At 51.4% G+C, this 17,600-nt stretch overlaps 1 protein-coding gene across 5 annotated transcripts in view; it reads left to right on the top strand.

Annotated features, from left to right (window-relative positions):
- Positions 1–17,600, top strand: part of SLC43A2 (solute carrier family 43 member 2) — a 43,754-nt gene that overhangs the window by 18,008 nt on the left and 8,146 nt on the right. For 4 of the 5 annotated variants that reach the window (XM_015098564.3, XM_042255486.1, XM_042255488.2 and 1 more), the window contains 6 exons: positions 7,531–7,623; positions 9,217–9,350; positions 9,434–9,636; positions 10,008–10,154; positions 12,908–13,046; positions 14,667–14,799. In XM_015098564.3, the coding sequence (XP_014954050.2) occupies positions 7,531–7,623; positions 9,217–9,350; positions 9,434–9,636; positions 10,008–10,154; positions 12,908–13,046; positions 14,667–14,799 (849 nt within the window). Of the gene's footprint in view, positions 1–7,530; positions 7,624–9,216; positions 9,351–9,433; positions 9,637–10,007; positions 10,155–12,907; positions 13,047–14,666; positions 14,800–17,111; positions 17,329–17,600 lie in introns of those variants that run through there. The other variant, XM_060395313.1, reaches the window with a different exon arrangement.

Genomic DNA, 17,600 nt, shown 5'->3' with positions numbered 1-17,600 from the left:
CTGTCTGACTCATGGGAGTCTTACGTGGAGCCTGAGGAAGAAATGATCCCACGGGAGTTGGGATCTGAGTTTGAAGTGAACAGAGTAAATGTCCGTCTTCGAACACCTGGGAGGAGGGGAGGGAGAGGATTCGGGATATATCAGTGAAACAGATGGCTCCCTCCAGGGGTGTGTGTGGAGTTTAGCATTCCTGCTCGGGTGACCTGTTTCTATGCCCAGGAGAGGATCCCCATGGCATCCCATGTGCCCCACATGCCAGGTAAGCAGGATTCACCTGCTGCCCCCAGCCAGCTCTGCCTCTAGGTTTCTGGTTGTGTGCTCTGAGAGCCCAAAGCCATCAGTCCATCACCACTGGCCTGGGAAAAATCCACTCATCAGAGGGTTTCCACCCCATGAAGTTGCCCTAGCACGTGACTCATTCAGGGGTGGACTGAACGTGTAGTGGGGGCCTCGGAAGGGCTGGACCTGGCTGGGAAAGTGAACGAAGTGGCTGAGGAAGTGGGGCCCCTCCTCCCCACCCCTTCAGCAGTGAAGCGGAAAGGTGACCACAAGGACCTTTACCTGGCAGCGTGTGCTTGGAGCTGCCGGTCTTGAAGGGTTAGAAAAGAGCCCAGCTATGCTGAGTCCACTTGTCCAGACTGGTACCTGGATCCTGGCCTGTTCAGGTTGCACAGGGCTCTTAGGTGTGTGCAGCAGCCACTTGAGGACAAGGGTCACCTTTGAAAGGGGCCTGAGGGCCCAAATGCCAGCCCCCCACCCTGACCCTGGATGGCCCATGGCATCTCCCCAAAAGCCAGGGTGAGCCCCCCTAGCTGGTGGGCTCCGAAGATCACTGATTTGGAAAGAGGGTGCCAGGTGCTTCTTCTGTCCCTGCCTGCCAGCAAGCCCCAGGCCTGTCTTGGGGGCTCCTGGGAAGAGAGACATCTTAAAGAAGGTCCTCTGAGGAGGGCTGCCCATCCTCACTGTGCTGGAGCCTGGGCTTCTGGCGATTCTCGGCCAGTAGCCGGCTGGGAGGCCAGCACTCCAGGGGAGGGGCCGTCTGCAGCTGCTGTTTTCCCCTCTGGGAAGGTCACAGAGCCAGGGCCTGTTTACAGTGCAGCCCAGGGGCTGAGCGAATGAGTCACCACTGGCTCGCGCGGGGATGGCATTCCGAGGCCGGCTCGGAGGACGGGTTCTGCCTGGCTGAGCCCACTCCAGGCCCCCTCCTACCCCGGGGCAGCAACAGCATTAATGGCGGTGGTGGTGGGAAGCCCCCCAGAGCCAGGGAGGGGGCCGGCACACTTCCCCCACACCCAACCTGCGAGAGCAGTTGGGAAGCCAGGGTCAGGAAACCGCCCTGCTGAGTGTTTTCCTAGCATCTGTCTTTGCAGCTCAGCTGCAGCTTCCTACTTGGCAGGAGTCATGGTTCTTCCCCCTCCGCCCGGCCTTCCAGCCGGCACTAGGCACTGTGCTCAGTCCTCAGCCATCACTCACTCCATCACCAGGGCTTCTGAGTGGCCATTATGTGCAGTTGAGGTCGGGCAGAGGCAGAAGGAGGGAGGGAGGGAGAGGGAGGTGGAGGCCAGGGCGGGGAGGAGACCCAGACAAGATGAAAGGAGAGTCCGCAGCCAAGGGCAGGTCCCCCTGACAGTGCTGCCCTGGACTGTGGGGAGGTCGCCTGGGGAGTTCTGGGAGGGAGGAGGCAGGTAGGTCTAAAAGGAGCTTTGGAAAGGATGTAAGAAATCTCTAGTGGGGAGAGCAAACAGAGTGCTTAATAAGGAGCAGAGAAAGGCATGAGAGGTAAGGATAATTGTCTTGATCCTCCAAATCGAGTGTGGACCCTTCAGGGGCCACATGTGTGTTTTCCAGGAGACAGAGTAGCCCAGTGGCTGTGCACATCAACTTGACCTGCTTTGAGTTCTAGTTTTGACCCTTACCAGCTTAAGGATCCCTTGACTGTTTTTTTTAAAGAACTTTTATATTGTTGGCGGCGCTGGGCCTTCGTTGCTGTGCGCAGGCTTTGTCTAGTTGCGGCGGGCGGGGCCCACACTTGCAGTGGCTTCTTTTGTTGCGGAGCATGGTCTCTAGGACAGGCTCAGTCGTTGGGGCACACACAGGCTTAGTCGCCCCACGGCATGTGGGATCTTCCTGAATCAGAGATCGAACCTGTGTACCCTGCGTTGGCAGGCAGACTCTTAAACTGCTGGACCACCAGGGAAGTCCCCTTGACTTTTCTAATCCTAAAGTCTTGGAACCATTAAGTGAGGGTAATGAGTGACACTTTCTTGGTGAGGATGTTATGAGGGTTTTTAGGATAATAATAGTTTCTGTTATAGTAACAATGCTACTATATTATTCAGTACATTAACATAACCATGTATGCTGTCATATATTATAACTTAATAATAAGGAAGAATCCTCTGATCAAGCTGCTCCTGGGCAAAGTAAATGGGGGAAATTTCCTCTAGCAGGCATGACAGCTTTGGGAGGAAGGGAAGGAAGTGGCTTAAAGGATAAAACACAATTAGTGTTAACATTTGAAAAATAATTAGTGCCCCCAGGGTAAACTTCTCTTCGCCTGTGTTTGCTGTTTTGAGACCACACACTGACCACTGCCAGGATGTTTATGCCTTAGCTTTCACTGGTCAAGGTCATCCTTGATACTGTTTTCAGAGAAATTTCATCTGACACGCATGTTGTTGTTTAGTCTCTAAGTCATGTCCAATTCTTTTGCAACCCCGTGGACTGCAGCCTGCTAGGCTGCTCTGCTCATGGGACTTCCCAAGCAAGAGTACTAAAGTGGGGTTTGCCATTGCCTTCTCCAGGGGATCTTCCCGACTCAGGTATCAAACCTGTCTCCTGCATTGGCAGGCGGATTCTTTACCACTGAGCCACCAGGGAAACCCTGACACGAATGTTAGGTAGTCACTAAAAGCTGAAATACTTGACTACCCATTTAAACTTTTAGATTGGCCAGAAAAACCCTACCATCAATTATGACATTAAAGGACAAACTGGGAAAATGTACCTAACAGTATGGGAACAACCTGTGAAGGTCTTTAATGTATAAAGAGCCTATACCAAATTAATATGAACGAATTAACATCCTCTTAGGAAGAAAGGACAAATGAGGAATGTAACTGACTGATTTTAAAAACTGTAGAAAAAAATGTTCAAAGTCATTAGCAATCAGTAAATGTAAGTTTTTTCAATTCCAATTGGTGTAAATTTCCTGGAAGGTAGTTTGTCACAGAGTATCACAAAAAAACTTAAAAACATGGATTCCCTTTTGCCAAATGATTCTACTTTTGGGAATTTACCTTAGGGAAATAATAGCTATTTGCGTATATGTTTATCTTCAAGCATGTTCATTACAAAATGTTATTTAGGATAAAAATTGAAAAGGATCTGAGAACATCAGAGAAATGGTTGCATAAATTATAGACCATTCAGAAAAGGAAATACCAGGCAGTTGTTACAAATTATGTTAAAGATGAATACAGGAATAAATTAGGAGGTATTTATAATATACAAAATAAAAAAATAAAAAGTTTTAAAAATAATATGCAGTATCTGATTCATTTGGCTAAAAATTATAGGTATTTATAGGAAAATGATTGAAGGCAATTACATCAAAATGATAATGTGGCTATATCAGGGGAATTCTTTTTCCCTCAAGGGGAATTTTTATTTCATTTTTCATGTGTACTTTGTTCTAGATATTTTACAATGAACATATATTGCTTTCCTAATCAGCAAAAAATAACTGTAAGGTAAAGTATAAGATGTACACATTCCTGAGGTTTGTGGAATGTACCACATTCCTATGGTTTGCCCTGAGGCTCTGTACACCCTGGAAATGTATACCAAATGCTTACCAAAAGAGCATATTAAGGAGGGGGAGGATTTTCAGGGTGTTGTAAAGAATGTTCCAGTCAGGGAGAGGCAGAGAAGCCAGGAGGGCAGCTGGGAGGCCCTGGGAATGTATACCAAATGCTTACCAAAAGAACATATTAAGGAGGGGGAGGATTTTCAGGGTGTTGTAAAGAATGTTCCAGTCAGGGAGAGGCAGAGAAGCCAGGAGGGCAGCTGGGAGGCTACTGCCCTTGTCCAGACATGAGGGCAAGGATCTCATCCAGGGTCAGATGGAAAGTCAGAACCCTCTCCCAGCTTCCTATTCTTGCCTGTCCCGGATGCAATCTGGGGAGCAGACTCCAGGAAATGAGGTCAGAGTTGCCCACTAGCCCCAGGCTCTGTGGTTTTGTTGGCCTCTAGCTTGGGTTAGGGTAGAAGAAAAAGGGCTGGTGAGCAAACTGTCTGCTTTTCAGAAGTATCGCCTTGCCCTGTCAAAAAGGTGGGAACACTCTTTGCACCCAAGGGTGACTACCACGACAGAAGCGTTTCCTGGCTTGGCTGTGCTGAGTGGCTTTTGTCCTCCGTCTGCTTTTCTGATTGGGTTCTGAGCGCTCTTTTTTGTTGTTGCTGTTGTTTTGTGCTTTGTTTCTTTGGCCGTACTGCCCTGCATGTGGGATCTTAATTTCCCCATCAGGGATTGAACCCATGCCCCCTGCATTGAGTACTTCCCTGGTGGCTCAGATGGTAAAGCGTCTGTCTACAGTGCGGGAGACCCGGGTTCGATCCCTGGGTTGGGAAGATCCCCTGGAGAAGGAAATGGCAATCCACTCCAGGACTATTGCCTGGAAAATCCCATGGACAGAGGAGCCTGGTAGGCTACAGCCCATGGGGTCGCAAAGAGTCGAACACGACTGAGCAACTTCACTTTCACTTTCCCCTGCATTGAAAGCACAGAGTCTTAACCACTGTACTGATAGGGAAATCCTTCTAAGCCATCTTTGATCCCTTCTTTCTTCACATGCATTCCAGGCTGGAACAGTTTCCTTCTTCCATACAAGCAAAGATAATCTTTGGATTCTCCCTGGGGCAGATATGGGCCTGGAGATGCCTGAAGCTGCCTTGGTGGAATAGCCAGTGAGGCACAGCCCAAATACGTGAGCCCAGGATCTGAGGGGTGTCCTCTGAACCACAGCATACCTGGGAGGCAGGTCTGCAAAAAGTGAAATTGGGCACCTTTCATGCTCACCTAAGTGTGCTTGGGTGGCTATTAGCATGTCACCTTTTCCTCTCTCTCCTGCTGGGGAAGTTTCCACATGCTCCTTGTCTCCCTCCGACCCTCTCTGAGAAGCCTGAGTGGGCAGAGGGGGCTGGAAGAAGAACTCTGTGTGTGGCGAAGCTGGAGAGGCAACCTAGCCTCATGCCACAAGATGGCTTTGTTGGCCACACACTATGGATTTATTCATGCTCCTTTTTAATCCTGGGATCCCAAAACATCTCAAGTCTCTTACTCATGTTTTTTTTTTCTTTAACGATGACACTGAGACATAATCCGCACACCATACAATTCACCTGAACTATATAATTCAATGGATTTTAGTGTATTTATAGAGTTACACAGTCATCACCAGAATTAATCATATCACCCCAATCACAGTTCTGGACCATTAGCATTTCCTCCCTGTCCCTCCCAGCTTCTTCCACCCCAGCCCTAGGCAACCTCTCATCTAGTCTCTGTCTCCAGGGATTTGCCTGTTCCAGACATTTCACATGAATGGGATCATACAGTTACATGGTCTTTTGTGACTGGTGTCTTTCCCTCAGCATAATTTTGCAGAGTTGATTCCTGTTGTAGCATGTATGAGTTCTTCATCCCTTTCTGTGGCTGTGTAATATTCCCTTGTGTGCATCTTCCACAGTTTGCTTATCTAGTCTTCCATTGATGGGCATGAAGGCTGTTCCCACTTTTTGTATATTATAAAGAATGCTGCTGTAAACATTCGTGTACATACATGTTTTTGTGTGAACATATGTTTTTATTCCTCTTGTGTATATACCTAGGAGTGAAATGTCTGGGTCATATGGTAGCTCTGTGTTTAAATGAGGAGCTTCCAGACGGTTTTGCAAAGTGACTGCACCATTTTACATTCTCACCGGTAGTGTAGGAGGGTTCCAGTTATTCTATATCAGCACCAACATTTGTTGTGTTCTGTTTTCTTTTTTAAAAAATTATTATTATAGCCACTTAGCATGCACAGGGGGTATGAAGCAGCATCTCATTGTGATTTGATTGGCATTTCCCTACGATTAATGATACTAAGTATATTTTCATAATGGTTATTGGCTATTTGTATATCTTCTTTGGAGAAACATCTATTCAGAAATGTCTGTTTGCCCATTTTAAAAATGATTTTTTTTTAATTACTGAGTTGTCAGAGTTATTTATATATTGCAGATAGGAGTGCCCTATCCAATACATGATTCATAAAAATTTTCTCCCTTTGTCTTATCATCTTTTCATTTTCTTGATGGTGTCCTTTGAAGCGCAAACATTTTTCACTTGGATGATGTCCCTTTTTCACTTTTAATTGTGGTCAAAACAGGCAGAAATGATGAGGGGCAGGTAGGTAAATACATTCACACTGCTTGTGTTCAGCAAATGGATTAACTTGCAGGCAGCCATCATGTGGTACATGTTTGATAAAACCCCAAAATGATTCCAGACATCTTGGCGGAGGGGGACGTAGTTTAGGTCCGTATAAGCAGACCTGAGTTCAATAAAACAGGTTGGCAGATCCAGAGAGTGAGTCTCAGTGCCAGGGACTGTGTGGGTGTGGATGGAGAACCTTCAGAGCAAGTGGTGTGAGCTCCCCCTGAGGTTAGCGAGAGCACAGGAGGCTGCAGTTAGGGGAGGATGCGCTTCTCCCCATGCCTGTCAGAATCCATGACCTCGTTGTCATAGTTTACCATGCCTAAATTTGTATGGAATCCACTGAGGGTTTTAGCTTCGCAGTCATGTTGAATGGGCCCAGAACAAGCTCCTGTGAGATGGGAAGAGTGGCCTCATGGCAAAGAAAGCCTGAGCTTTTCTTGTCATTAATCTTTCTAGGTGGGAAGAGAAAGCCCTCCTTGAACCTAGAAATTGAGAAGCAGGACTCCCAGGCCAGTCGCCTCATCCACCCCAGAGACTGTAGAATTCTGATTGGCACCTTCCAGAGACCTACTCTTCTCAAAATCAAAAGCAGCTTTTGCTGACATCTGGTTGTTCTGGAATACTGATATTTTTATTCATAAAATTATGCTTGCATCCTCAAATAGATTCTTATTTTTAACAGACTTGCTCCCTTTGAGGGTTGCCTTACTCACTGGCATCTCCTTGTAACTCTGCAGAGCCCAAAGGCCCTGGCCTGTGCCAGAGCAGAGAAGGGGGTCACTTTCCAGCCAGGAAGTCCTGTCTGCACGTGAAGAGTCTGAATTCTGCATTACTCTACCCTTCTTCCTTTATCACCCTCAGTCCGGGAAGAAAAAACTTGCAATTAGCAGTGATTATCCCTGGACTGATGCCTCGTGAATTACACAGGGAGGAGAGCCGAGAAGACGAGGTGCCCAAGGATGCCGTCATGCTCTCTTCCCTTCCTCCTTCACCCTCCCTGTCTGTCCCTCTTTTAGCAGAAGCTTCCCTTGCTTCTTGTCTTTCAGCTGCCCAACATGTTTGGTGACCTTCGGTCCACATTTATTGCCCTGATGATTGGATCCTATGCCTCCTCGGCGGTCACCTTCCCAGGAGTCAAGGTGAGGGTGTGTGCTGGTGTCTGAGCAGAGGCCTCTCCCGAGACTCCTTCTGCCCTCCCTGAAGGGGGAAGTCACTGTGGGCGCTAGTGCCTGCCCTTCCCCCCACCCGCACCTGGGAGGATGCACCTGGGCACCTCTGGGAGTAAGAAAAGAGACCTGCTGGGCCAGGGGTGGGGTGGGGTGGGGTGGGGTGGAGGCGTTAGAGTAGGGATGGTAAAGTCAAGCATATCTCTGCAAGGTGTGGCTGCAGGCTGTCTTTGCATTTCAGGGCTAGGGGGAAAGAAAGGGGGTGAGAGAGTGTCCCCCATCCTGAATCCAGCTCCAGTCCCCTCTCCACCCTGCCCCCAGGTCTGTTGTCATTGGGCTGTTGCTCCCCACTGCCAGAGCACTGCTCACAGCCAAGTTGGTTCAGCTGTTTCCCTCCCAGGCAGGATTCTGAGCCTGTGGAAGTCACACGGGGTCAGGATGAAGCAAGCATCTCACTGCTCATCAGTCTTGGTTCCTGCTCTAAACCCTGTTGTTCCTGAAAGGGCTTCAGAACCAGCTTTTCTCTGCGGTGGCCCCAGCTCCAATAAATCCCCTTTCCTGAGGTCCAAGGGGAAGAGGCCACAGAGCAGGAGGAGGAGTCATAGACACGGGCCGGCCACCCGGGCATCGAGGTGTCCGGAGAGGCAGGGGCCACCGTCTCTGGATGTTAGGGATCCTCAAGTTCCTGGAGTGTGGAGGAGCCCTCAGGTTCCTCCTCCTCCTCATCTCAGTGTCTGACTGCTGGTCCCCTCCCTGGGGAGCTGGGCAGCTGTCTGCCACTGCCCTGGGGACCCTTGGGCTGGAAATAAATGGCAAAAATTGCAATAACAGTCTGGCAGGCTTCCCACCTAACAGGCCCTGTACTGGGCCCTCTACTGGGGTCACACCTGCTGAATTGCCCCTCAGCACCAAGAAGGTACGTGCCCGTGTCACACCCGTTTCACAGAAGAGCAAAGTGAGCCATTCAACTGTTCATTCCTTGAGTATATTTTTGGCACCTACCATGTGGCTGGATGGCAGATGGCATCACTGACCCAATGGACGTGAGTCTGAGTGAACTCCGGGAGATGGTGATGGACAGGGAGGCCTGGCGTGCTGTGATTCGTGGGGTTGCAAAGAGTCGGACACAACTGAGCGACTGAACTGAACTGAACTGAACTGATGTATATGCTTGAAGGTGCCAGAGAAATATCAGCGGACAAGTCTAGAGATTCCTATCTTCAGGGAGCTGGACTAATAATGGATGAAGAAATGAATCATAAGTCAAAAAATCTCAGCCAGGGCTGTTCACTGTGAGCCGGTGCTGTGACAGTGATGGGCAGTTGGGGAAGGCCTCTACAAGGAGGTGACGTTTGGTCCAAGCTGCAGGCGTTTGGTCCAGGGCGAGTAGAGATGATTGAAATGCAGGTGCCTGGTGACCGAACATCCAGCCTGAGGGGCCATGCCTCTGCCTCAAGGCTCAGCACAGGGAGGCCAGGACTGCCAGCTGCCCCCTGCCCACTCCGGCTTTTCTTTGCTAACTCTGCCCCACCCTGACTCCGACCCCTGCCCCCTTGTGCCTCTCAGGTCATCTATGACTTCGGTGCCTCCTTCATTGTCATCCTCGTGGTCTGGGCTGGCTGCTCCGGGCTGGTTTTCCTCAACTGCTTCTTTAATTGGCCCCTGGAACCCTTCCCAGGGCCAGAGGACATGGACTACACGTAAGTGGACCTGCGGTCTGCCCCTACTCCCGCGCCGGCCAGGGCTGTGGGCAGCGTGACAGACACTCTCCCGTGGGCTCCAGGGTGAAGATCAAGTTCAGCTGGCTGGGCTTTGACCACAAGATCACAGGGAAGCAGTTCTACAAGCAGGTAACCACAGTGGGGCGCCGCCTTAGCGTGGGCAGCTCCATGCGGAGCACCAAGGAGCAGGCAGCCCTGCAGGAGGGCCACCAGCTGTGCCTGTCCACCGTCGACCTGGAGCTCAAGTGCCAGCCTGATGCCACAGGTACCCCCCCGCACGCGGCCCCTCACCTCCCAAGCCTGCCCCGAGCCATCAACAGCCCAGTGACAAGGAGGGGGCGTCCAGTCCAGATGGGGACCCCGATGGGGTCCAGCACCCCCTGAGGGCTCTGTAGGTACCGCCTCCCTTCATCCCCATGTCATCCCACAAGGGCAGGCGGCACCACCTACCCTGCCTTATAGCCTAAGCTCAGAGAGGGTGAGGGATTCACCCAGCTTGTTTTGTACAGCTGGGTGACCCGACTCCTGCACCCAGCCGCTGGCCTCATCTGGTGCGCGGTGTGCCCTGGATGGTAGGTGGGCCGTGGGCCCTGGGGGTGCCGCTGGTTCTCCCTGAGCCCCCGGTTCTCCCCGCAGCGGCCCCCTCGTTCATGCACAGCGTGTTCAGCCCCATCCTGCTGCTCAGCCTGGTCACCATGTGCGTCACACAGCTGCGCCTCATCTTCTACATGGGTGCCATGAACAGCATCCTCCAGTTCCTGGTCAGCGGAGACCAGGCCGTAGGTAGGTGGCTCCCGAGCCCTGGGGCACAGCCTACGCGCGGTGCTCACTTCCGCCCGCCCAAGGTCAAGTCCACCACCTGGCCAGCCAGAGGCTGTGGGGCTAGGCTAGGCCAGCGGGGCGGTGAGATGGCAGAATCCAAGGGCCTGATGGTGCGTCAGAGCCGTTTCACCACAGCCGGGCCCGACTGTTCTTTCACGTCCCCGCCAGAGTTTCCCGGTTTAGGAGGGAGGAGAGGACTGAAATAACTATGTGTGTTTGGGGTGTGGGGTGTGTTTTTCGTTGCCTGAGGGGGACGGTTGACGTGTGTGTTTATAAGAGGAGACACTGCACAGAACACGGTACTCCACCTGAGAGCTTGTTGAAAGACAATCTGTCAAACCCAACGCCAAAAATCCTCTGGGAAACTGCAGGGGTAGCGCGTGGAGAGGCTGGGGTGGGGGCCGGGCCGCTGTGGCTGGACACGGGGTCTCCTGGGAACTGTGCCCTGAATTGGGAAGCGAGGCCAGGTGGAGCCTTCCTCTTATGTAATCCAGTCCAGGCTTGTTACTTCTGGTAAACAGAACTGATAACCCACCTGCCCACTTTTCCAAAAGAACACACAAGCTGATTAGAGGTTTTGATTCTGCAAAGAAAGTCCGTACTTCCTCAGGGCCTGAGCTGAGTCAGCTTTAGTCATGCGAAATCAGGACAAACACATTGGGTAAATCCTTTTTATTGGCAGTCTCATTGGTGTGCAACTTTTGGAGTTGGTTTAATTGTTTTTCTCCATGGGAAGATATGCCAGGCCATGTGAGGGTTTTAGTTGTTATTGTTGTTTTTCTTTTTAAATTTATTTTTTGGCTGCACTAGGTCTTCGCTGCTGTACGAGGATTTTCTCTAGTTGTGGCAAGCGGTGGCTGCTCTTCCCTGCAGTGCAGGAGCTTCTCACTGTGGTGGTCTCTCTTGCTGTGGAGCATGGCCTCTAGAGCGCAGACTCAGTGGTTGTGGCACATGGACTTCATTGCCCTGTGGCATGTGGAATCTTCCCTGGCCAGGGTTCAAACCCTTTTGCCCTGTGTTGGCAGATGGGTTCATTACCACTGAACCACCAGGGAAGTCCTGTATGTTTTTAAAGAGGATAAGAAACTCAGCTATAGCAAAAAGGGAAGGAGACTAAGGGACACAGACAATGCAGGGTCTATTCTGAAAATGGGTGTTCGGACATGAAGCAACATGGAAAAACCCTATTATGTGCCCTTGCAGAAATTCATAGCAAACACGAAGATGGGGGAAAAAAAAATAACCTGTTTAGCTTCATTTCATTCAATGATAATCCCCTGAATTTCAACCGCAGGAACCCTTTTATTATGTAACATTCATTAAAATCTGTCCACCGTACTTTGGGGAGAGCTGATCTAGCCTGTCTAAAGGCCCTTTATTACAAACCCTGAGGCCCAGACAGGCAGAGACCCTGATGAGTACAGAGAAAAGCCCCTTACTGGCCCTTGGACGGCAAATCTCCCTGCTCCTGCTGAGTCATGGCCTTCTCTTTTGCTTTCTCTGAGAAATCTTTTGCTGCCCAAGAGGCATTTTTTTCCCCCCTTCTGTTTCCCTCTTTCAAAAGTCAGTTTCAAGAAGTAGAGGAAGTTGGGCCAGGAAATTCGGTCCGCAGCTGACAGGGCATTGGTTTTCCCCATCCTGCTCCTCTGAGCACTTGCGCCTGAGAGCTCACACACACACATACACACACACATGGACATCTGGACGTCAGGATCAGGGGGCTGCGGCACTGGCTGGTCAGACACTCAGGCTGGGTGTGGGGTGGATTCTCGGCCCTCGTTCTGCTGGGTCTTCTACACCCCTGCCACTTCCCCATCGCGGTCCCCCCACAAGTGCCGCAGGCCTGATTCACAGCCCATCTGTGACGAGGCCCCAGCAGGCAGGAAACCGCCAGCAGACACCCGTGTGGGGCACTCTGAGAGTCAGGGCTCCGTGGGAAGTGGTGTGGGTGCTGGGCCCAGAGCATGCCGCCCCCGCAGCCCTCTCTCTGTAACAGCCTTTGACATTGCTGCTGCTAACCCCGCTCCTCTCTGCTTTGTCACTTTTGCTTTCTTGGTGCAGTGATGGCTACCGGTAAGCCCGTGGGGTCCGGGGAGGAGGGGGTCGTCAGGGAACACAGGACGCCCGCTCCTGGCCAGAGCCTGCCCGACTGAGAAGCACCTGTCCTTGAACTGCAGACGGCCCCCTGCACTCTGCACGTTCCCCCCCAGCCAGAGCTGCGGGTGGGGTTGGCGCAGCCAGCCTTCAGCTTCTGATGAGAAGTCTCATCGTGATTTTCAGGCTCTCTGAAGGCCGGAGCCCTTTGGTGCCTTCTCAGTGTGTTTCGAGGGGCAGGACACTGACACACGAGGCTGTTGGCACACGAAACCTCGCTCTGTCCTGGGCCTCGGTAATCTTGTGGTTCCTAGAGTCACAGAGACCTCCTGGAGCTTCTGGGGAAGGTCACTGTGACATACTGGACTTTGGTAGCTGTTTCTTGGAAATAGGCGAGGGATTCGGAGGAAAGAATAGGGAGTCCTGCCCCTTGCTCAGACTTTGATTTCAGAGGTTGTCTCCCACCGTGACTCACGGTGCCACGGGTGGGGTGGGGGGCGTTCTGGGGAAAAGAAACCAGCAGGGCTTGTGGGGTCATAGACCCTGCCCGGCCCCCTCCCCAGGCCTCAGCAGGCAGCCCCCCGACCCCACTCCGTGACCCGGCCCTTCTGTCCCCTCAGTGAGCCTCTACACCTCCATCTTCGGGGTTCTCCAGCTGCTCTGCCTGCTCACCGCCCCTGTCATTGGCTACATCATGGATTGGAGGCTGAAGGAGTGTGAGGACGCCTCCGAGGAGCCCGAGGAGAAAGACGCCAACCAGTGCGTAGGCTGAACCCGTGCCTCGTGTCCCCAGAGGGAGCAGGCGGGTGTTAGGCAGCTCTAGGGTGGGTGGGACATTGGGTTGTAAAGTCCGCAGGAGAGGTGAGAAGGGGCCGTGCTCAAAGCTACTCTGCATACTGGTCTGTCGCTTCTATCTGAAACAGCCTTTTGTACATAACAGTTTGGGAAGCGCCGAGCTAGAAGAGAGGAGAGAAACCAGATCAGTAACTACCAAACACCTGGCTTTAGGACCACACTCAGATCCTCAGCACAATTAGCACAAGGGCAGAGAGCCTTAGAGGGTCCGTTTGCCTGCAAGGCCTGCTTCACTGGGTGTGAGTCGTAAACAGGTATAACCTTACGACGTGTTAATAGATTTGTTCATGACTGTGAGAATTAAACGAGGAACCGGAGCCCTTTCTTTATAGAAGGGTTGGGCTGTAAGATCAGAGGATGAGTTAAATGGTGTCTTCTCTGACTCCACCTTAATATAATAAGCTACTCTTGATTGTATCGGGCCCCGTGCCAAGCACTTAATGCACAATCTCTCAGGGAAGCCTCACAACACCTTGATGAGTTATACCCGTTTTACAGATGAGGGAACTGAAACTAGGCGTTGGAGTGGCTCGCCTGAGGTCACACAGGGAGAAAGTGGTGGGTCTGGGCCTCCCTGCATATCTCTGAGCCCTTGGATGTCGTGCAGTTGTCCGTGGGGCATCTGTGTGGGTGGTGAGACTCGAATCAGTAGTAGTGAATTCACAGGGAGATAATTACAGAGATGCTCTGTTATCTAGGTCAGGTCCTACAGCCAGAAAGCGGTTGATGCCCATTCCAGTTCCACCTGCCACATGCTCATTTCTTCTTCCCTCCTCCCTGCCCCTCAAGGGGAAACCCACTTGCTCCCTTATTTGGCTTATTCGCTGGCTTAGCATCAGCTCCCTGCAGGATTTGGGTGAAGCTGGAGCCAACAGTGAAGGAGGCTCTGCCACATCCTGACCTGGGTGCCTTCTCCTCCTCCCTCCCCATCATTGGGGATCTGACCTCAGTCTTCACTGAAATAATGCAGGGTTCAGTTCAGTTCAGTCACTCAGTTGTGTCCGACTCTTTGTGACCCCATGAATTGCAGCACGCCAGGCCTCTCTGTCCATCACCAACTCCCAGAGTTTACCTAAACTCAGGTCCATCAAGTCAGTGATGCCATCCAACCATCTCATCCTCTGTCATCCCCTTCTCCTCCTGCCTTCAATCTTTCCCGGTATCAGGGTCTTTTCAAATGAGTCAGCTCTTCGCTTCAGGTGGCCAAAGTATTGGAATTTCAGCTTCAGCATCAGTCCTTCCAATGCAGGGTACTGATGCCCATCTTCTCATGTCCAGCCTCTCCACTAAGGTTCACACTCCGTGCTCAGTTCAGAGGGTAGCTGTGGGGAGTGTCCCTCGTGATGGTCTAGCCCCCACAGTCCCCAGCTAGCACTCGCTTGGTGGTGGTGTCTAAGTCTTGCATTGTCCACAAGCTGTGACTCCCTGGGCCTGACTTCCTGGGAGAGTCTATTCTCCAGAGGCCCCCCCCCCCCCCCCCCACCCCACCCCAGCTCCTGTGTTCCATGCCCTGTGCCCCTACAGAGGTGAGAAGAAGAAGAAGAAGCGGGACCGGCAGATCCAGAAGATCACCAACGCCATGCGGGCCTTCGCCTTCACCAACCTGCTGCTCGTGGGTTTCGGGGTGACCTGCCTCATTCCCAACCTGCCTCTCCAGGTGGGTGTGGGGGATGGGATGATGCGTGAGAGAGGGTCTGATGTCTCATGGGGGAGCCATTAGCAAAGAGAACAGTGACCTTTCATTCATTTAATCCAACCAGAAAAACCGATCAACCAGCCCACCCTGGTTTACCAAGGGCCTTTTATCTGCTGACTTCCCTGGTGGCTCAGACGGTAAAGCGTCTGTCTACAATGCAGGAGACCTGGGTTCCATCCCTGGGTCGGGAAGATCTGCTGGAGAAGGAAATGGCAATCCACTCCAGTACTATTGCCTGGAAAATCCCATGGACAGAGGAGCCTGGTAGACTACAGTCCATGGGGTCGCAAAGAGTTGGACACGACTGAGCGACTTCACTTTCCTTTCCTTTCCTTTCTATCTGCTAGGCTCTATGCGCAATGCTGAGTTGTTGTTCAGTTGCTAAGTAACGTCCGACCTTCTGTGACCCCATGGATTGTAGCACACCAGGCTTCCCTGTCTTTCACTATCTCCCGGAGTTTGCTTAAACTCATGTCCATTGAGTTGGTGATGCCATCCAACCATCTCATCCTTCTCCTGTCCTCAATCTTTCTCAGCATCAGGGTCTTTTCAAATGAGTTGGCTCTTGGCATCAGGTGGCCAAGGTATTGGAGCTTCAGCTTCAGCATCAGTCCTTCCAATGAATATTCAGGGTTGATTTCCTTTAGGATTGACTGGTTTGATCTCCTTGCAGTCGAAGGGACTCTCCAGAATCTTTTCCAGCACCACAGTTCTAAGAGCAAGCTGTAAATGGAACTGAGATTTCCTTTCACAGTAGACCCTTCCCTGTGAAAGTGTATCATTCTTCTTGGTCTTAGGGCATCTTACACACCATGAATACCATCATCTTACCATTTCTGGAGTCACGTGGTGTATTTGTGTAGCTAATTGTTTTGCCTTTGCTTAAACGGCTGTGATCTGACATCCTAAGAGGTCTGGCCAGTCTGTGGCATTGGTGGGAGCGTTTGCTCTTCTGATTCAGGACAGCCACAGGAGAAAGCCTCTGATGATGAGCTCTTGGTATCCCGGTTCAAAAGTTTAATTCCTTTACACAAGATTTCCAGTGCTTTTGAAACCTGACTTTTGGCAGAGAGCTGAAGAAAGGCAGATTGCGTTACCTGCCTGGCTCCACCCTTAGGTCCACAGAAGGGTTCTAGTTCCAGTCCTCAAGTTGAACTTTGAAGGAAGGGATACAAGTGACAGCATTGCTCCCAGATGGGTGTGACCCGAGTCCAGGTGGTATCTTGGACCAAGTCCAGGAGGAAAGCAAGAGTCCCTTCCTTTCTACAAGTGGCCACATGCAGAAATACAGGGAACACCAGGTGCGCACCACCCATGGGTACTGTCGTGTCTTTGTGCTAACTCTGCACGCAGCTGGCGTAAACCCCCGGAGACTGATGCCGGTTCCAGATGGGAGTGCTGGCACATCCCTGCTGCCTTCCCAGCCTCCTGGCGGTGGTGGCCCTCTCTGCAAGACCGGCAGACCCTTGCCCTGACCACCTTGTCCAGTCACGGGGCAGTGGTCAGTGAGGACCGCAATTTGCTTTTTGTTTTAACCAGTTCTTACTGAAAGACAAGTTGTGAAGAGGCAGCACGGCATTTGGGGTGGAAAGCGGGAGCCTGTAAGGGATGCGTGTGCTTTCGGGCACAGCCCTCTCACAGCGCCGCAGAGAGCAGTCCCCCTGCCTCCGCCGCCCACATTCCCGGAAATAAGGCTTGGCTACTGCGCCTGATGACAGGGCTGTGTGCAGAGAACAAACAAAGGGTCCCGGCAGCAAAGCAGACAGCTCGTGGCTCTCAGGAATCGTTAACAAGGGCCTGCTCAGCCTGCCAACAGTGGCCTTTCCTTAGGAAAGCAGAGTGAGAGGAGAGGGGGACAGCCATCTGCCTGTAGGGCCTGGAGGACCAGGCTGGGAGACCAGGGCACGGCCCTCAGGTCTGAAAAGGCGGGAGTGATGATCGGTGACCTCCTACCTAGTGCCGTGTCCATACATACACTTAATAGCAGACTTTAGATGGGAGTGGGGTAGCGGGAGCCTTGGTTTGTCGTGTTTGGCAATTTCCATGGTGTAAGTGCGTTCATCATGGCTAGTCTCAAACAATGCATTGTCCATCGTCACTGTGGAGTTGGAAAGACACACGATAACACACCGTCATGTATATGTTATGCGTGCTCGGTTGCTAGGTCACATCCTACTCTTTTGCGACCCCATGGACTACAGCCCTCCAGGCTCTTCTGTCCATGGAATCTCCCAGGCAAGAATACTGGAGTGGGTTGCCATTTTGTCTTCTAGGGGATCTACCCGATCCAGGGATCGAACTCACGTCTCTTGGATCTCCTGCATTGGCAGGTGGATTCTTTACCACTGTGCCACCTGGCCAAAAAGTTTGTTAGAGTTTTTCTTTAAGATGTTCAGGGGAAAACCCTAACCAACCCAGTATCTACAGTAGACTTAAAAAACCTTCAGACTAGAGGTAATAGTACAACAAAATAAAGTAATTAAGATGTGATGGGCTTTGAGTATTCACGAACTTTGTTTTCAGTGTGCAGTTGATCCTTGAACAACACAAGTTTGGACTGTGCAGTTCCACTCATACCTGGATTGTTTTCAATAGTAAATACGTACCACATGGTCCATGGGTGGTTGAATCCGAGGATATGAGACCATGGATACAGAGGGCAGACTATAAGTTTAATGTGGATTTGTGGCTGCATAGAGGGTCAGCATCCCTAATCCCCCACATTGTCCAAGGGTCAGTTGTCATTAAATTGTACCTTTAAT

Source organism: Ovis aries, chromosome 11, assembly GCF_016772045.2.
Source record: "Ovis aries strain OAR_USU_Benz2616 breed Rambouillet chromosome 11, ARS-UI_Ramb_v3.0, whole genome shotgun sequence".
Taxonomy (NCBI): Eukaryota; Metazoa; Chordata; class Mammalia; order Artiodactyla; family Bovidae; genus Ovis; species Ovis aries.
The sequence above is the reverse complement of the archived record's forward strand: the minus strand, read 5'-3'. Positions and strand labels throughout refer to the sequence as shown.